We start from the raw sequence: 18929 nt of genomic DNA on the forward strand, positions 1-18929 counted from the left end.
GCATACCTTCGCAAAGCCAAAGATGTGCTATTTTGGCCACTTATGAGATATCTGAGGCAATAAAGGACCTTAACGCCGGCAATGAATACCTCAATAAACAGACAAAGGAACCACTAGTGACACCCAAACTCCCTACTCTACCATGGAGTAAATTGCCAGATACAATTTCTGATACCACCTTTAAAATCATAATTGAATGCTGTAAAATGCATTTTAGTCATCATGAGATACCTGACTCTGTTATCATGGACAATGGACCACAATATATCAATAAGTTCACCCATTTTTCCAAAAATTGGGAATTTGAACACCTTGCCTTGTTTCCTATCACAGTTAGTCTAATGGTAACGCTGAAGCTGCTATAAAGATAGCAAAAACCATCATAAAGAAAGCTAAGAGAGCTAGCAAAGATCTCTGGAAAGCCATACTTGACTGGAGGAATACTCCTAGAGAAGGAGCCGCTGTTTCTAAAGGTGATAGAAAAAGTGGTTGATCAGCTTCCAGAGAGGCACCGGAAAGCAAAAGCATATTGTGATATTTGTGCTTTGTTAGTTGGAACCTAATGTGGTTCCGTTATTCTTAGCCTGAAACCTATAGGCCTGTTAGTCTGACATCTATTGTAGGAAAGCTTTTGAAATGGGTAATAAGGGATAGGGTACTTGAATACATTGCAAATCACAATACTAAAAGTTTGTGCCGGCATGGCTATATGTGTAACAGATATTGCTGGAATGCTGGAATGGCAGTGGATGTTATTTACTTGGACTTTGCTAAAGCGTTTGATACAGTACCTCACAGAAGGTTAATGATAACATTGAGGAACATACAGTAATATTTTTACTTGGATAGAGAACTGGCTGAATAATAGACACAGAGTGGGGGGAAATGGAACATTTTATAATTGGGTCTGTGTTGTTAGTGGAGAACTGCAGGGGTCAGTCCTTCGTCCTTTGCTTTTTAACTTGTTTATTAATGACCTGGAGGTGGGCATAGAGAGAACTGTTTCTATTTGTGTTGATCATGCTAAATTGTAGTAAGCTATAAGTTCCACGCAGGATGCTGCAGAGCGATTTGATAAAATTGGAAAACTGGGCAGCAAAATGGAAAATGAGTTTCAATGTGGAAAAGTGCAAAGTTATTGCCCATAGAAATAATATAAATGTGAGTTATACACTGAATGGTAGTGTGTTGGGGGTTTCCTTAATTGAGAAGGATCTGGGGGTTTTTGTAGATAACAAGTTGTCTAATTCCAGGCAGTGTCATTCTGTGGCTACTACAGCAAATAAAGTGCTGTCTTGTATAAAAAGGCCATTGACTCAAGGGATGAAACATAATTTTGCCCCTTTATAGGTCTCTGGTGAAGCCTCACACTACTGTCTCCTAACTATATCCAATTTCAACTGTAAATTGATTTTGGAAAAATATTTTTCTGTATAGGTTAACAATTTGGTCCTGTATTTGTACCCCTTTACTCTATAATGTGCTTCATGAAATTATGGCACTATATAAATAATATCAGCAACATATTGGCCCCTCCCTCTAGCCAAACAATATTACAGAGAACAAATCAAACTTGTCATGAAACAGATCATGGAACTATAAATGGTAACTTAAAGTTGCATTCATCAGCAGCTACGATTGTAAGCCTGGGTTGTTGTGTTCCTCACTGATTTATTCAAAAGAATCCAATACTCTACAGGCACTAGAACTTTAGGGCCAAACCCTCTACAGACGTTCCTTGCTAATGCCCCACTTTCCTGTAACATGTCTGTGATTTTTTACATTACTTCTGGTTGACTGGTAATGGTTTCTACTACTGCACTAAAAAAGTACCAAAAAGTACCATTTATACTTTATATGTTACTACTAGCTTACAAACACAGCCAAAACTAATAATAAATATGAACAGATAACATCTGGGTGCTTTGTATCCCACATTAACATGAATATGCTGTATGTTTCTGTGTAAATGTAAATGTAATGAATCTAAATTACTATGTAATGTTACACGACTTCAAGTACCATCTGATCAGTAGTTAAATGAAATAAAATCCAAATGTTGAAGATAGAAAATAAACACCCTTGATGGTAGTACAGTCACAGGCATCCAATCACAATGGTTCCATTGAACTTATTCAGTTAGGTGTTAACTGAAACTGACAGGTGTAAGAAGGTATGATCCAATCACAATGGTACCATGATTCTCAGTACATGCTTGGAAGTGTGAACTGTTGTGAAACTGCCGGGGTAAGGATGTCAAACCGGCATTGTATGATGATGCCAAGCGGTGTCTCAGGACCCCTCCTCTGTTCAGGGATGGTTTTTCCAATCTGGCATAAATGGCCTCTTTCACACCTCTTTCAAACCATCTGTCCTCTCGGTCCAAAATATGCACGTTACTGTCCTCAAAAGAGTGACCTTTTTCTTTGAGGTGTAGATAGACTGCTGAGTCTTGTCCTGAGGAGTTCGCCCGCCTATGTTGGGCCATTCTCTTACAGAGAGGTTGTTTTGTCTCCCCAATGTATAAGTCAGAGCACTCTTCACTACACTGGACAGAACAGACCAACATGTTTTAGACTTAATTCTACTAGATACTGTATATCATGACCTGGATGAATGAGAATCTTCATAGAGATAATAAATAACGTTTTTCAGTAAATGGTATTAAGAGATTTTATTCTCTTTTTTTTACAGCCACTACAACCCCAAGCCCCTGCCAGATGTACTGCAGCTACACATACGCATGTATCCGTGCCTACCAGATATGTAATAGGGTAATGGACTGCCTTTATGGGGATGATGAAAGAAATTGCGGTAAGATATCAGTAATGAATAGCATTAAATGTGTGGGGAATAACTTAATAACAAAATATATTTAGAAAATTTCTTATCTCAGTATGATGACTTTTACATTAAATTGTTTTCCCATGATATTTCCCCTTTACAGGGGGCCTGTCACCCAGACATAGAGAGCTGTACAGGTATCGGACCCCTTATCCGGAAACCCGTTATCCAGAAAGCTCCGAATTACAGAAAGCCCGTCTCCCATAGACTCCATTATAAGCAAATAATTCAGAATTTTAAAACTGATTTCCTTTTTTGATGTAAAAAAAAACAGAACCTTGTAATTGATTCCAACTAAGATATAATTACCCCTTATTGGGGGCAGAACAGCCCTATTGGGTTTATTTAATGGTTAAATGATTCCCTTTTCTCTGTAATAATAAAACAGTGCCTGTACTTGATCCCAACTAAGATATAATTACCCCTTATTGGGGGCAGAACAGCCCTATTGGGTTTATTTAATGGTTAAATGATTCCCTTTTCTCTGTAATAATAAAACAGTGCCTGTACTTGATCCCAACTAAGATATAATTACACCTTATTGGGGCAGAACAGCCCTATTGGGTTTATTTAATGGTTAAATGATTCCCTTTTCTCTGTAATAATAAAACAGTACCTGTACTTGATCCCAACTAAGATATAATTACCCCTTATTGGGGGCAGAACAGCCCTATTGGGTTTATTTAATGGTTAAATGATTCCCTTTTCTCTGTAATAATAAAACAGTACCTGTACTTGATCCAAACTAAGATATAATTACCCCTTATTGGGGCAGAACAGCCCTATTGGGTTTATTTCATGGTTAAATGATTCCCTTTTCTCTGTAATAATAAAACAGTACCTGTACTTGATCCCAACTAAGATATAATTACCCCTTATTGGGGGCAGAACAGCCCTATTGGGTTTATTTAATGGTTAAATGATTCCCTTTTCTCTGTAATAATAAAACAGTACATGTAATTGATCCCAACTAAGATATAAATAATCCTTATTAGATGCAAAACAATCCTATTGGGTTTAATTAATGTTTTATTAATTTTTTAGTAGACTTAAGGTGTGGAGATCCAAATTATGGAAAGACCCCTTATCCGGAATACCCTTGGTCCCGAGCATTCTGGATAATGGGTCCTATACCTATATAATGAAATTCCTCTTTGAATTAAACTTGAAGCCCAAATTAATTTTAATTTTTTTATTAAAAAATCCATACCCATTGTAAAGCCATTTAAAAATCCCAGCAGTCAATCACATAGTGCCTGCCCCGCCTCTATGCCTTAGGCAAACAAATACTTTCACTTTCCATTCAGCCCTCCCATTCCCCCTCTCTCCTCTCCATCTAATTGTGTAGCCAGTACATGGGTATCTGCTCCTCTGGTCCATTCTATCACATAAACAAGGTTTTGGCACGATGCAAAGATTGCCTTAATAACAGTGTCCACAAAATGGCGCCTCCCTGCTTGCTGAAACTGTGCAATTCCAAGACTGAAGGAAACAAGATTAATATTGTTTATATGGTGTAAGTTATGTTTATTTTGCTTGACAAACACAATAGAAATAAATTTGGAATTATTTCATAGGGTCTCTTTCAAAAGATATATTTCATAAGTTATCTCGTAGAATTCAGTCTAAAGCAACTGGACTTTCTGAGTTTTCTTGAAAACCTTCCACCCCTCATACGAGTGCAAAAGCAACACCCCGAAGGCTGCATTAGACCTAATTAGAAATCAAAATCAGACTCCTGACTCCTGCATGAAGGGAGAATAAAAAGAGAGAAAGAGAGCGGGATGGTGAAGAATAACTTTAGTTGAAAAGACTAAATAAGTTTAGTTTAGATTTAACTCTACTAGATACTGTATATCAGGGGCTGGATGAATGAAAATCGTCATAGAGTTAATATTATGAGTAGCAGCGGAAAAGCTCTCAACAGTGTGTCATTCAGTTTATAAAGTCTTTAGTAGGGCTGATAATATATAATGTTATTCAGTAAATGGTATTAAGAGATTTTATTCTCTTTCTTTACAGCCACTACAACCCTAAGCAACCCGACCTGCCAGATGTACTGCAGCTACACATACGCATGTATCCGTGCCTACCAGATATGCAATAGGGTAATGGACTGCCTTTATGCGGATGATGAAAGAAATTGCGGTAAGATATCAGTAATGAATAGCATTAAATGTGTGGGGAATACCTTAGTTATCTTACAAACAAGTGAGAATTTTTTAATCAATATATTTAGAAAATTTCTTATCTAAGTATAATGAACCTTATATTAAATATTTATTCACATGATAATTCCCCTTTAAAGGGGGTCTGTCACCCAGACATAAAGAGCTGTATAATGAAAGTCTTTTTCGAATTAAATATGAAGCCCAAATTCATTATCTTTAACATATCCATACCCATTGTAAAGACATTTAAAAAACACAGCTGTCAATCATATAGTGCCTGCCCCACCTGCCTGCCTTAAGGCACAGAGCTAGGGCAGACAAATACTTTCACTTTCCATTCAGCTCTCACATTCCCCCTCTCTCCTCTCCATCTAATTGTGTAGCCAGTACATGGGCATCTGGTACTCTGGTCCATTCTATCACATAAACAAGGTTTTAGCAGGATGCAAAGATTGTTAGCTCTGAAGCAGCAGGGCCGGAGGAGGGGCTGCATGACCCAGCTCAGCATCACAAGCAGGAGATAGAGTAGATTTAAATAAAGGGGGGGAGTGTTAAAATGTCCTCGCCAAGGAGAAGGGCATATAGGAGAGATATGAGGGCTGGCTATCCACCATTTTGTGTGGAAGCAGCAGAGGAAAGGTCCCCACCCTCCCTTAGTTGGGGGTCGGTTCTTTCTTGTTTTAATTTATTGTTTTTCTAGTTGTAATATATGTTGCCTTGGAGGGTTGAGGGGTAAATGGGTTTTAGTTAGCTAATGGGGGAATTCGGGGGAGAATAGGTAAAGTGGCGTGAATAATCAGCGTCCTGGTAGTTGTCACAGCTTCGGTGAGTCCTTGTCAGTCTGCCGGGGGGGGGGGGAGAAGCTTGTTCTGGTATGCCAGATCAGGTATAGTCGATGGTTGAACCCCTGAGGTGGGTGACCATTGGTGGACTAAATACAAATGGTGCTCTATAAAGCGCTGGGTGGGTACTAACATGGCTAAGTAGAAAATGGGACCGGATAGGTCCCGGATTGGCGGTGGGTATCCTCCGAGCTAGGGATTGGGCGGCTGGAGGATAACACGGCTCAGGTTGGTTGTGGAAGGGCCGGCTGGCAAGGGGCTCGGGGTCAGTATTTTGGGCATGATAATGTTTTGCACTTATGGTTATATATATTGCTGTATTGTTATGATTATACATGTTTACCATTTTGTATTGTATTCAATAAGTTTTGCACTGTTTATATTATTAAATAAAGCTGTGGCCATCATTCCAACAATGATATCGTCACTCAGTTTAAGTTATTTTAGTTGAACAAAGACCTATAAAGAGGCAAAATTAGGTTTTCATCCCTTGAGCCAATGCCCTTTTTTATACAAGACAGCACTTTATTTGCTTTAGTAGCCACAGAATGACACTGCCTGGAATTAGACAACTTGTTATCTACAAAAACCCCTAGATCCTTCTCCATTAAGGATCCCCCCAACACACTACCATTCAGTAGATAGTTTGCGTTTATATTATTTCTACCAAAGTGCATAACTTTGCACTTATCAACATTGAACCTCATTTTCCAGTTTGCTGCCCAGTTTTCAAATTTAGTCAAATCGCTCTGCAAAGCGGCAGCATCCTGCATGGAACTTATAGTTTTGCACAATTTACATTCTATGCCCACCTCCAGGTCATTAATAAACAAGTTAAAAAGCAAAGGACCAAGGACTGACCCCTGCAGTACCCACTAACCACACTGGTCCAATTAGAAAATGTTCCATTTCCCCCACTCTGTGTAATCTATCCTTCAGCCAGTTCTCTATCCAATTACAAATATTATGTTCTAGGCCAATATTCCTTAATTTGATCATTAACCTTCTGTGAGGTACTGTATCAAACGCTTTAGCAAAGTCCAAGTAGATGACATCAACTGCCATTCCAGCATCGAGGTTCCTACTCACCTCCTCATAAAAGGTGACTAAATTAGTCTGGCAAGATCTGTTACGCATAAAACCATGCTGGCACAAACTAATAGTATTGTGAACTGCAATGTATTCAAGTACCCTATCCCTTATTACCCCTTCCAGAAGCTTTCCTACTACTGATCTCAGACTAACAGGCCTATAGTTTCCAGGCTGAGAACGGGATCCCTTTTTAAATAAAGGCACCACATTAGCAATCCGCCAGTCTGTCGGCACCATGCCAGACCTCAAGTCAAAAAGAGTAGCAGCAGAAAAGCTCTCAACAGTGTGTCATTCAGTTTATAAAGTCTTTAGTAGGGCTGATAATAAATAATGTTTTTCAGTAAATGGTATTAAGAGATTTTATTCTAATTTTTTACAGCCTCTACAACCCTAAGCAACCCGACCTGCCAGATGTACTGCAGCTACACATACACGTGTATCCGTGCCTACCAGATATGTAATGGGGTAATGGACTGCCTTTATGGGGATGATGAAAGAAATTGCGGTAAGATGTCACTTATTTTACAAACAGGTGAGAAGGTTTAACTGATTATGTTTAGAAAATTTCTAATCTCAGTATGATGACCCTTATATTAAATTTTTATTCACATGATTGTAAGGTTTGATATAATACCCTATATTCTCATATTCATATAATTATATATTCATATATGCATGTATTTTGATAACTTTGATACACTTTGATGCTTAGCATATCATACTCCATTTTATAAATGTATAGTATCTCCATTTTGTAACAGCAAACAGCAAGGTTTGAACATCCCATAATAGTTGTTTTTCCCAAATAGTACCCTGGCACAGCTTGCACCTTATGAATATAAGCCTTGAGAAACAACTTAAACTTATCTATGCACTGACGCATGTTATACTCCTTGTGTCCTCCTTAAAATTCCTGTCCTGCATTAGCCATCCTTGAAGGCCATCTTTGAAGCAACAATAGTCTTTTTCTTATTTGCTATAACACACCCTTATGTAGTTATGTGTGCACCGACGGTTATAAAAGTGATGATCACTTAACAATAAATTGGACAAGTTTGAACTTCCATTGGAGTTGTGTCGTTCTTGTCCCCGTATACATCTTGGTCCTGCCAGGAGGTCTCCCTTTGGATTACTAAATTTACAGTTGGCGGTCAGGAACCTTACAGTTCCATGGTACCAGAAGTGGGGTGTCGTCAGCTGGAAGGGTGAGTATAACTCTATTAATTTTGAGTTTTACTCTGTCTGCGTCACCGCCATGTCCGTATTTTGGCAGCAACCCATCGGAGTCTGCCTACAAGTGATTTATTGCGCTGCTGAGAGCGCAAGGTTTTTGTGTGCGCTGTAGGAGCGCAGGATTTACAGAGGTAAATTTATAGTCTGCTGTGGTAGCAGGAGGTTGGCCGATCAAAGTTGTTCATATTTGACTGGGAGCCTCCTGTAGGGATTTTCTTATTTTTCTCTATCTGCCAATATTGTACTGTAATATATATAAATGTTCACATAAACACGCAGGGCATTAAGAGTGATTGCATGTCGTTGTGGGTCTTATTGGGACCTTGATCTCAGTTCAGCCCCGACGACTTTGCTTTGCCAAGCGTGCTTGTATTTTGATCTTTGGAAGTTAATGGCATTAAGAGTTAATCGTGGGAAGTAGCCAAAGGTAATAAGGAGGTTTTTTTTGGTAAACTTAAAGATAAGCCTCTAAAGGAGGGGCATTAGGTAGACACGGGTCTCTTGTTGCGATACTGTTGGATGAATTACTGTTTCTCTGTGTTGTTTCTTTGTTATTGTCTTTAGAAGTAAATGTTATATTTTTAAACCGGTCATCTAAAATGTATTGCAACATTAAGGAATACCTCTGAATGAGCTAATAAGGTTTTTGCTTTTTCGGAATTGTTGCAATTAAGTTTCATTATAAGGAGTTGAAAATAAATGAAATAAAATTTCTAAGAAATTACCACCACCCATTCATGATAAAACTTGCAAGGAATACTGAACCTGGCGTCAGTATGATTCTTTCGGTGCGCACCCACACGCTTTGATGAATTAATTCGGACAGGAATAAATACCGTGAGGACTGATTGTGTCCCTGACAATTTGAGCCCAATGTGAGACTGCAGCTCCTGTCTGCCTTTAAGCCAAATATAAGGATTCCGGACAGTTGACACGGGACGGGATGGAGACTGATCACCTCCGGGACACGGTGGGAACTTAGATTTTAGTTTCTTTACCGTGTCATCCCCATATCCTATTGTGAATTAGTCCGTAGTCCCCAGTGGCTTCCTGGCAGCCAGCAAAGACAGGTTCCTCTTGCCTGCAGCCCATTTACTGAACCTGCACATGGTATCTATTGCCTGAAGTTGTGCCCGTGAAGGTCAGTGACAGGAGGACTCTTATGTGAAGGCATAAGAGGGGTTAATAATTCCATTCCAGCTGAGCGGTGTGCATGCTGGAGTGGGGATAATCACACTGGATTGCGCTTGTGTGTGGGGTATCTTAACTTTGGTGGGTTAACCTAGTACAGTGCATGGGGAAGCTATGTCGTGTCATAATTGTGTATGTGGACTTCTGTTTGGTATCACAGAAGGGAGGTGGCGACTAGCTAATATCATGAAAGGGGGGTATCCTGAAGTTTACCTTGGTAGAAAACGTGTGTCGTTCAGTGTTCCGGACATTCTATGTTACCAGCTTAGTGTCCATTTCCCTGTGGGACAAGAAAATCTAGGGAAAAGTATAATACAGATTTGGGAAAATGCTATTTCCAGCGGATACCTACCCGTGGAGTGTTTTTGCCACCCTAAGGAAGGGATCCCAGCATGTGAGCTGGTGGCAGCCATAGAGGGGAAGAAATATATACAGTATATATAAAAATAAAAAAAATAAGAAACACTCAAAAAAAATGCAATTACCTGACAGATTGCCTGTAGCTCTGTTCAGTGTTAGATACCGACCAAGGGGGGACTGTAAACTGTTGCCTTCAAAATTTTGTTTGGGTCGGTTCCCAGATTAAGGTGTTACTTTCCCCAACAGCTGCAATTACACTCTCATGCTTTAACTAATTTTGTATCTCAATTAATTTGTGAACTAACTAAAGTGCATGGTTAGGTGTTCTTTTTTGTTCCAGATCCAACCTTCACTGAGGGAACTGCAGCCCGAGGACTAAATGATGCTAAAGAAATTTGTTTGGAACCACACCTCCCACTACAAAAGATCCCAGTCCTGGAAGGAACACTTGCATCCGTGCAACAATAACTTATATCCTTTTCTGTATTACACAGTTCTGATACAACTCCTCTAATACATAGCCTCATGCCTTATTTATCTTAGACATATGTGTCAGGGTTAATGCATGTAGAAATGGAAGTATTATGGACTGGTAAACAGTCTGTCACGATTACGGCACTTCAGACGCACATGACTGTAGGCGTGGCTGTCTAGAGGGTCCCCTGCTCAGTCTCACACACCTGGCACACAGGTCAGACTAGCATCACAGCACCCCAAAGACCAACCAACGCTCACACACTCATACACAACTTGCTGCCACCACTCTCATACTTCTTACACTGGCGATGAGAGATGCCAAGCACACTGGTAGAGAAAGGGTTAATGTAAAGAACCGACACACACACTCTCCTTACCAGCAGTCAAAGGGTTAATCAGCACACAGCATACAGAGGGCTAAGGCACACCACACAGATACAAACTCGGAGGATAGGTACGTTTTAGAGCATCAAGGACAAATTTATTAAATTTAATATTATAAAAAGTATAACAGTGCAAGTTAAAACAAGATGTTACAAAAAAAGGACATACGATAAAATAAGTACAAACAGTTTAAAATAAAAGGGAAAAACATAGAAGTCCTATACTATAAGTCCTTCTAGTCCTGGAGGCAAGGGGAAACCACAGGATAAACTTCCAATCGAAAATTGGTCCTCCTAGTATATCAAAGTATAGTCAGAAGAGCTGACTATTTATCCCAGTTTGCAGGGGATCAGGTAACTGGACACTCCCCCTCCCTCAGGAATGCAAGGGGTGTCACCATTAGCAGGACACAGTGTGAGTTTTATGGCCTCCTGTGTATGGACTGAGTGTATGGGACTGGTCCAATGATACCAATGACCATAACTCCTTGTGGGAACATAATAGAAAGATGAAATTAAATTCATCAATTCTAAATTATCCCACCGGTCCCATACAGACTAAACATCACTACTGTGTGACCTGACCCTGCCCAGATACTCCTATCTGACAAACCGAGTACCCAAATCTAGTCATGTACTCAGGTTTTGGTACCTCTAGTATAAATAGTATGGGTTCTGGGACAATAAATGTTTGTGAGGTTGGGTTATGGTGTGACCTCCACATCACCTATGATGGGTTTTGATGTGAACTCTAATTCACCCCCATGTGGGCTTTCACCCCCCCCCCACATGGCATGGCCCTTATCAGCCAGGGATTAGAGCTGGGCATTCCAGGATGTGAGGCCTTTACACATGGCTGGTTCCAGACCCTAGTGACCAGAGGCCTGTTATATATCTCTTTCTGGCACATTTCTGGAAGATTTTGGGATACCTTGGCCTGCTTGATTTACCCTTACAAGCCTATATCATAACACAGTCTATGGCAGTTGCATTAGCCTGTAAACAAGAAGGTTTCAGAGAAAATTAGAGGACATATAGAGAGAGCATAGAGGACATATGGCACAATTATATTAGTGTTCGGACATTTGTCCATTAGATCAAATTAACCTGCCGTGTGGGCTATTTCCAAATCAACGTAGGATGTGTGTCTTGTACCCCCTACAAAGCATTCTTAAAGACCCACACACCTGTTTATCAAAAACAGTATCCCTTGTATCAAGAGAAGATTTACGGGCCATCAACAAACTCATACACACGATGGTACACGTTGTAACAGACATTAACCCCTTACTTACCTCTACACCTTCAGACTCAACATACTACAGTGTCATAAATTTAGGGAATGCCTACCATTCTATATCAGTAAGTGAGAAGACAAGGCCCTTGTTTGCCTTCACGTGCGATCGGCGTCAATCACCTTTGCGCAATTAGCAATGAGTACGCCGCTAGCAGCGTGATTTATGGGTATGTCCTCCGCGAATCTCTAAAGGGCTGGGGATATCAGTCAGGGTCAGCTCCCCTGCAATATGTTGATGATTTATTGTTGTGTAGTGCAGACCAAGAAAGTTGTGAAAAAGACACTATTTCACTGCGGAATTACCTGTGTGAGGAGGGGCACAAGGTATCATTAAAAAGGTGCAGTATTGCCAGCCATCTGTACAGTACTTGGGTTTCTTGCTATCACATGGGCATTAACCCACAGAGAGTACAGGCAATCACAGCTATAAACAAGCCGCAAACAAAAGAACAATTGCTCACATTCTTGGGCACGGTTGGTTTTTGCAGACAATGGATTCCAGACTGTTCATATTTTGAAAGCGCCTTAAGGAGCATACTTACAGACTCTGAATACGACAATTTGCAATGGACTAAAACTGGCATAAATGCATTTAAAGCTTTACTGGGGGTATTGGCATCTGTATCTATACTCAGTCTGCCTAACTATAATCTGCCTTTGTGTTGTACTGCAGGAAATTGTAAGACCATGGTTGCAGTCTTAGCCCAGATTCACGGAAACAGTTAAAGACCCATAGCATACTTCTTTAAGGTGCTACCGCTCATTGTGCAAGGCATATCTGCCTACCTGTGGGTGCTAGCAGCTTGCGTGGTAGCTGTTGAGTCTTCTATTGCTAATACCTTATTCTATCCTACAACTTTCTATACGTCACAAGTGCTGATGATAAGCCCATTGCGCATGCTACTTGTATAGAAGAATTGTTACAAGCACTTATGCTTCCACTCACCCTAGTGGTAGTTAAGTGCCGTGGGCACTCTACCGCTGGTGGCTGCCCATCCAATTGACCCCCCTGCGCAGCCCCCACCTGATATTACTGCATTATGCATGCCAACATCTCTGCCACATGATTTGCTCTTATATGAGCTACAGTTATATGCCACATCTGCAGATGTAACATACTGCTAGGATAATATGTTGACCATCGACGACAATGGTCTCTGGTCAAAACGAGGGATAATAGGTATTAACCAGGAGACATTGTGCGAGACTCCATCCAAAGAAAGGGGGAACCACCCCATACGGAGATCTCACAACCGTGATAGACATCACCAGAACCGCAGTCCTGACATCTGACAGCAACCAATGGATACACGCAATGCACCTAAAGAGGGCCCCCACCCTGTGAGGATTACTCCACAGGATACACCATCCTCAGATGACAACGGTGACCCCCCCCCCTTGTTTTAGCAGATAGCATTTTCCTCAGCACCATGTGTGCACATCACCCTGAGGAGCTACCCTGGTTGTGTGGACAGTCTCCGGACCGCCCCAACAGGAACATAACGGTAGACCAGAGAGCATTAGACATACGTGATGACAATTTGTGGGAATACATGGCACGGGTTGTTCTTAACACTAGTTACAGGTGCCTAAAGGATGTCACTAGTGCAACTGAACTGATTGAGAATTATAAATATTAATATATCCACCACTGTGTGCAGTAACTCAAAAGGCTCACCGGAAGGCGATGAAATCAAGCTCTACAGCAGGAGATCAAGGTTAGATGTAGGCAAATCCACAATTCAAACAGAAAGAGGAAAAAACGCCAAATAGTGTAACATCGTTTAATAAAAAATTTCTGCTAAAAATAAAACTACTTACAAAATGTAGAAGTAAGCAGACGAAATAAAACTCAACGCGTTTTGCGTAACCGCGGTACGCTTCATCAGGAGTAGAATATGAGTCCTTTGATGAACCTTTAAATAGTGTAGTAGATGTAGGGATGATACCATTACACATGTGCAAACAAATCTTGTTGTCTGCAAAATATGACGTCACAAACTGTGTGTCTATAGTTAAGTCATTCTCAGTGGAAGAAATATACACTAATAAAACACAAAAATGAAACACAGGGTGTAGTGTTTACAAAGCAATAATTCATCTAGAGGAATGCATAAATTTTCCTTATGTGTTTCAACCACCATGTGGTCTTCATCAGGGGCAACTGCAAAAATTTGCCTTATGTTTGATTTTTTTATGCTACTGATGAAGACCACATGGTGGTTGAAATGAGTAGGGCTAATTTATGTAATCATTTTGTGATGTAATAAATATTTAGATTTTTTTATAAGTGTGCATTCCTCTAGGTTAATTATTCTCTTGTCTCATAGATCTGAAACTGGGCCTTTGTTTAACCAGGTAGTTCTAAAAAGACTGAGAGCCCTGTACCCTTCTCTTATATATCTTCATTCTGATATGGTTTTATTCTATTTTCTACAGGCTGTGGTGTATCTAACAACAGTGTAACCGGCCGAATAGTAGGAGGAACTTATGCCAACTTGGGCATTTGGCCGTGGCAAGTCAGTGTACGGTACAATACAGGACTTTTATGCGGTGGATCCATCATTTCTCCCAAGTGGATAGTGACGGCAGCTCACTGTGTATATGGGTACGTATATGCATCTCAAATTATTATAGTTTATTTTTGTAGTTTTTTTAAGGTGTAGATATTGTTGCTTACGTTATATTAAAATAAAAAAAACAAAATAATTTCTAAGTTTTATGAAACACTTGGATTGTGGTTTCCTGCCTTTCGTAAAATGGGATGACAGGTATCTACTGCCCAATGGAAACACTTTGCAGAGAAAGTAGGTGGGCTTAGGTGCATAAGGAGGGCTGATCTCTGTCGGTAATAGAGGTTGGGATCTTGCAAGGCTCTGTTTAATAATATAATATATTATATATATATATATATATATATTTTACCTTGTACTTTTCTTTATTTTCACCTAGATTGCATTTCTTTGGGCAAAAAGTTAATTGCATGTACAGAGATTATGCTATACTGACAACTGGCTGCAGGGTAAGACTGGAAAAATCCCGGTGGGCCCCAGCTTTAGTAGGCCCAGGCCCAACCACTCCCCCCGGCTTTAGTGGACCCCTGCCCAACCACTCACCCGACATGTTAAATGTATGCGCTCGGAGGAGGACATCGGGTGGGGGGCCCTGCGAGGGGTTTAGGGGGCCCCGGTGGGCCCTTCACCCCTAGTCTGATCCTGCCTGGCTGGATGTAGAGTATAACTGGGCTATAAATCTGGACTGCTACATTATATTATAGCAGTGGGATAAAGGGGTTGAAGAACATGTAATCCCTACATTTTCCTACCAAGTTGGGCACATCTCCCCCACCCAACCCACTCCATTTTATTACATATACCCCTTCTGTTCCCCAGCACCATCACATTTTCCTAAATCAAATAGCAGCTTTCACCCGGCGCCATCTTCAATGCATGATAATGGAGAGCCCAACCTATCACTTAACCAAAAGACCTTCTTCTTTGCATGGGGTCAATACATCAATGTAGAAAAATCCAGAAGCACACCAATAGTTTGAATTGCATCTAAAACATGATTTATTTATTTGATATACATATGAAAAAAACAAAGGGCAACATTTCGAGCCTTTTATCAAGCCCGGAGGGGCCCGACACGCTGCCCTTTGTTTATTTGTATGTATGTGACCTAAATAAATCACATTTTTGGTGCAGTTCAAACTATTGGTGTGCTTCTGGATTTTTCTCACACATCTTCAGTAACATTTACATCTGTAAACACCACGTGTGCTATAAAGTTCCTGCAGAATGCAGGCTTACACAGGCAGAACTTTGATAACAGGTAAACTGAGCCCCTGGAGAGGAGGTTAGGAGAAGTGATGGGCGAATCTGTCCCGTTAAAAATGTGCAAAATATCCGTGAAACGTGTAAATTTTTGTCGCACGTGGGGTTTTTTGCCATTACCATGCCTATTTTTACGCAATCACGATTTTTTTTTGACGCACAATGAATTTTTTCACGGCAAATTTTTACAAAACAATCACCAATGGCAAGATGCAGAAATTCACTGCGAATCCATGCCTGCCAAAAAAGTTTGCTCATCTCTAGTTAGGAGAGAAAAACATGTTTCTCTAGCAGAGCACCCAGCTAGAGATGAGTTTCTATGGAAACCAACTGTGCCATCTCTTCATTGGCTGCTAGACTGGGGGGTGTTTTGGGTTACCTGAGTTGAGAAGAACTGAGCATGCTCAGTAGCAAAGAGCTAAAAATCAATTCCTGAGGGAGGGCAGAGTGGGTTAGAGGAGGAGGAGAAGGAATCCCAAGTGATTAATGGGATAATGCAACCTTACTATTAACCTTTTAACAACTGGAGTGGTAGGTGTTTAAAAATTTCAAAGAGGCTGTTCACTGATTCAATTTTCGTGTGTGGTGTTACATGTCCTGGCAACTGGCAAATGTGTGTAGGCCCTGTTTGTAGAGATTTCATCTGAACTTATTACAGGTATAGGATCCCTTATCCAGAAACCTATTATCCAGAAAGTTGTGAATTACAGAAAGGCCATCTCCCATAGACTCAATTTAAAAATTGATTTTTAATAAAATGATTTTGTCTCTGTAATAATAAAACAGTACCTGTACTTGATCCCAACTAAGATATAATTACCCCTTATTGGGGCAGAACAGCCCTATTGGGTTTATTTAATGGTTAAATGATTCCCTTTTCTCTGTAATAATAAAACAGTACCTGTACTTGATCCCAACTAAGATATAATTACCCCTTATTGGGGGCAGAACAGTCCTATTGGGTTTATTTCATGGTTAAATGATTCCCTTTTCTCTGTAATAATAAAACAGTACCTGTACTTGATCCCAACTAAGATATAATTACCCCTTATTGGGGGCAGAACAGCCCTATTGGGTTTATTTAATGGTTAAATGATTCCCTTTTCTCTGTAATAATAAAACAGTACCTGTACTTGATCCCAACTAAGATATAATTACCCCTTATTGGGGCAGAACAGCCCTATTGGGTTTATTTAATGGTTAAATGATTCCCTTTTCTCTGTAATAATAAAACAGTACCTTTACTTGATCCCAACTAAGATATAATTACCCCTTATTGGGGCAGAACAGCCCTATTGGGTTTATTTAATGGTTAAATTATTCCCTTTTCTCTGTAATAATAAAACAGTACCTGTACTTGATCCCAGGAGAGGAGAATGAGGCCCAGTTACTTATAAAAATGGAAATGCTTTACAGATAAATAATTGTAATTATAGGTTATTTTAGTTATCCAGACATTGAGTAATGGAGTTATGGAGTCGTTAGGTTGTAGAGATATGTATATAAAGAGTGTTGTTATGGACTGTAGTGTATAGGAGCCCGTAACTGCCAGGAGTAACCTCTTAGAGAGCCCTGCCAACCCTGGTATTCACTGATGCCCTGGAGTTTCTGCAGCGGAACAGGCGGTGTCATCAGGGGGCGGGAGAGTGAAGTTTTTGGGGGTGGTCCTGTGACATCACTGGGGGGACCATGATACAGTGATCATCGATTGCGCTCGTCAATCTTTCCAAATTAGGAAAACAGGGCAAGCAGTTTTGGCTCGGACAGACAGGTGGCATCCCTAATGGTAAAAAGGTTTAAAACTACTATTATTCTGTTTGTGCCATAGAGAAATCAATTAATGAAGAGGTCTTTTTTATAGACCCGATTCAGTAGAGTTCATGTGCTGTGTTTGGGGCAATGTGCAAAGTGCAACAAATGGGCTAAAAGTGCCAAAGGCTGCAAAGTGCAGAAAAGCCCTGTATTTAATGCCTGCCTACAGCACCTTTCCCCCAGCTTTTTGGAGATCCTTGTATAGGAGGCTGTCAGACCCATTTACTCAGTGTAACCTGAATGCTACCCTGCTAGTGGATATTAAGCTTACTATTTAGCTTATTTTAAAATTAAATGAAAAATTGTATTTATATTGATGATATATTTTGAAACTGAATTCTTAGAATCACACTGTTTCCTGATAGGCCTTACTCAAGTGCTCCTGGATGGAAGGTGTTCGCTGGGACACTGACCCTGCCAAGTTACTATGATCCCAGTGGATATTCCGTGGAAAGAATAATTACGCACCCTGGTTTTTATTCTGTCACTTATAATAATGATATCGCCCTAATGAAACTAAGCAATGGGATAACATTTGGCTGTAAGTATTCTTCTGCCTTGTAGTGTTGGGGCAAGAACCAAGAATCTGTAGCCAATCAGAGAATTAAATGTTTGCAGCTCAGTTCAGAGCAACATAATGTGGGTGAGAGGGGATTCCTACATCCAATATGGTATTGACATAAACCCCTTAACAACAGCGGTTTCCCAGAGGAGATGGGCAAACAATTGCTCCTATTGGGGGGATATCATTGGGGGAAATTGCTTACCCCACTGGAAGTGAGGATTAACAGAGCCCACATTCTGTATGGGGGAAACAACACCTTTTCGTGCAAATAATACTCCTAACGGCACTGTGCCCCCAGCAATAGGAAGGAGCTCCCAGTGCGGGCGGCCATGTTGTGGCACTAACATGCAGATTAGCTCTCTTGCACTTTTGTCCAGGGTCTCAGTAAAAAAACCCTAAAGTCTCAAAAATAATTGCAGTGGCTCATTATCTACAGAGTGACATGGGGATAGATGCCATCTCTGCCAAGGTAAAAGGTGCATTGGGTGGCTCGGGGGGGGGAGCAGCTCTGTGCCACAAAGGCCTGTATTGCTGCATTGTACCTGTGGCACCTACTGTGGCTCTGCATAGGAAATGCTGATATTTTATAATAGAAAAAATTAAAATAATTTTATTATTTATCTATTATGTTATTGTTTTTTCAGATAGCATTCAGCCGGTGTGCTTACCCAACTCTGGAATGTTCTGGGAGGCTGGAACCGCAAGTTGGATATCTGGTTGGGGATCGACCTATGAAGGAGGTAATAAAAAGCCCTGATTATCATTACCATGTTTAAAAATGGACTAGATAAATTATAGATAGATAGATGATAGATAGATAGATAGA

General features: G+C 40.4%; 2 protein-coding genes across 3 annotated transcripts in view; both read left to right on the top strand.

Annotated features, from left to right (window-relative positions):
- Positions 1 to 7582, top strand: part of tmprss2.4 (transmembrane serine protease 2 gene 4) — a 102171-nt gene extending 94589 nt beyond the window's left edge. The window contains exons 10-12 of one of the 2 annotated variants that reach the window (XM_031896531.1): positions 2695 to 2814; positions 4867 to 4992; positions 7329 to 7582. In XM_031896531.1, coding sequence (XP_031752391.1) covers positions 2695 to 2814; positions 4867 to 4992; positions 7329 to 7495 — 413 coding nt within the window. In that variant the 3' untranslated portion in view covers positions 7496 to 7582. The remainder of the gene's footprint in view (positions 1 to 2694; positions 2815 to 4866; positions 4993 to 7328) is intronic. The other variant, XM_031896532.1, reaches the window with a different exon arrangement.
- A 3892-nt stretch (positions 7583 to 11474) lies between these two features.
- Positions 11475 to 18860, top strand: LOC116408578 (transmembrane protease serine 2-like). The gene is made up of 4 exons (XM_031896175.1): positions 11475 to 13608; positions 14330 to 14498; positions 17904 to 18079; positions 18748 to 18860. Exons 1-4 carry the CDS (start codon positions 13578 to 13580, stop codon positions 18858 to 18860), a joined length of 489 nt encoding a protein of 162 aa, XP_031752035.1. The 5' UTR covers positions 11475 to 13577.
- Positions 18861 to 18929: the final 69 nt, after the last annotated feature.

This window comes from Xenopus tropicalis, chromosome 2 (assembly GCF_000004195.4).
Source record: "Xenopus tropicalis strain Nigerian chromosome 2, UCB_Xtro_10.0, whole genome shotgun sequence".
In the NCBI taxonomy this organism is placed as follows: Eukaryota; Metazoa; Chordata; class Amphibia; order Anura; family Pipidae; genus Xenopus; species Xenopus tropicalis.

Excerpts from the sequence above, each read along its gene's own strand:
- LOC116408578 (XM_031896175.1), top strand. The coding sequence starts at position 13,578 with ATGAAATCAAGCTCTACAGCAGGAGATCAAG. Across the intron at positions 13,609-14,329 it reads CTCTACAGCAGGAGATCAAG|GCTGTGGTGTATCTAACAAC; the intron begins GTTAGATGTAGG and ends TATTTTCTACAG. Across the intron at positions 14,499-17,903 it reads GCAGCTCACTGTGTATATGG|GCCTTACTCAAGTGCTCCTG; the intron begins GTACGTATATGC and ends GTTTCCTGATAG.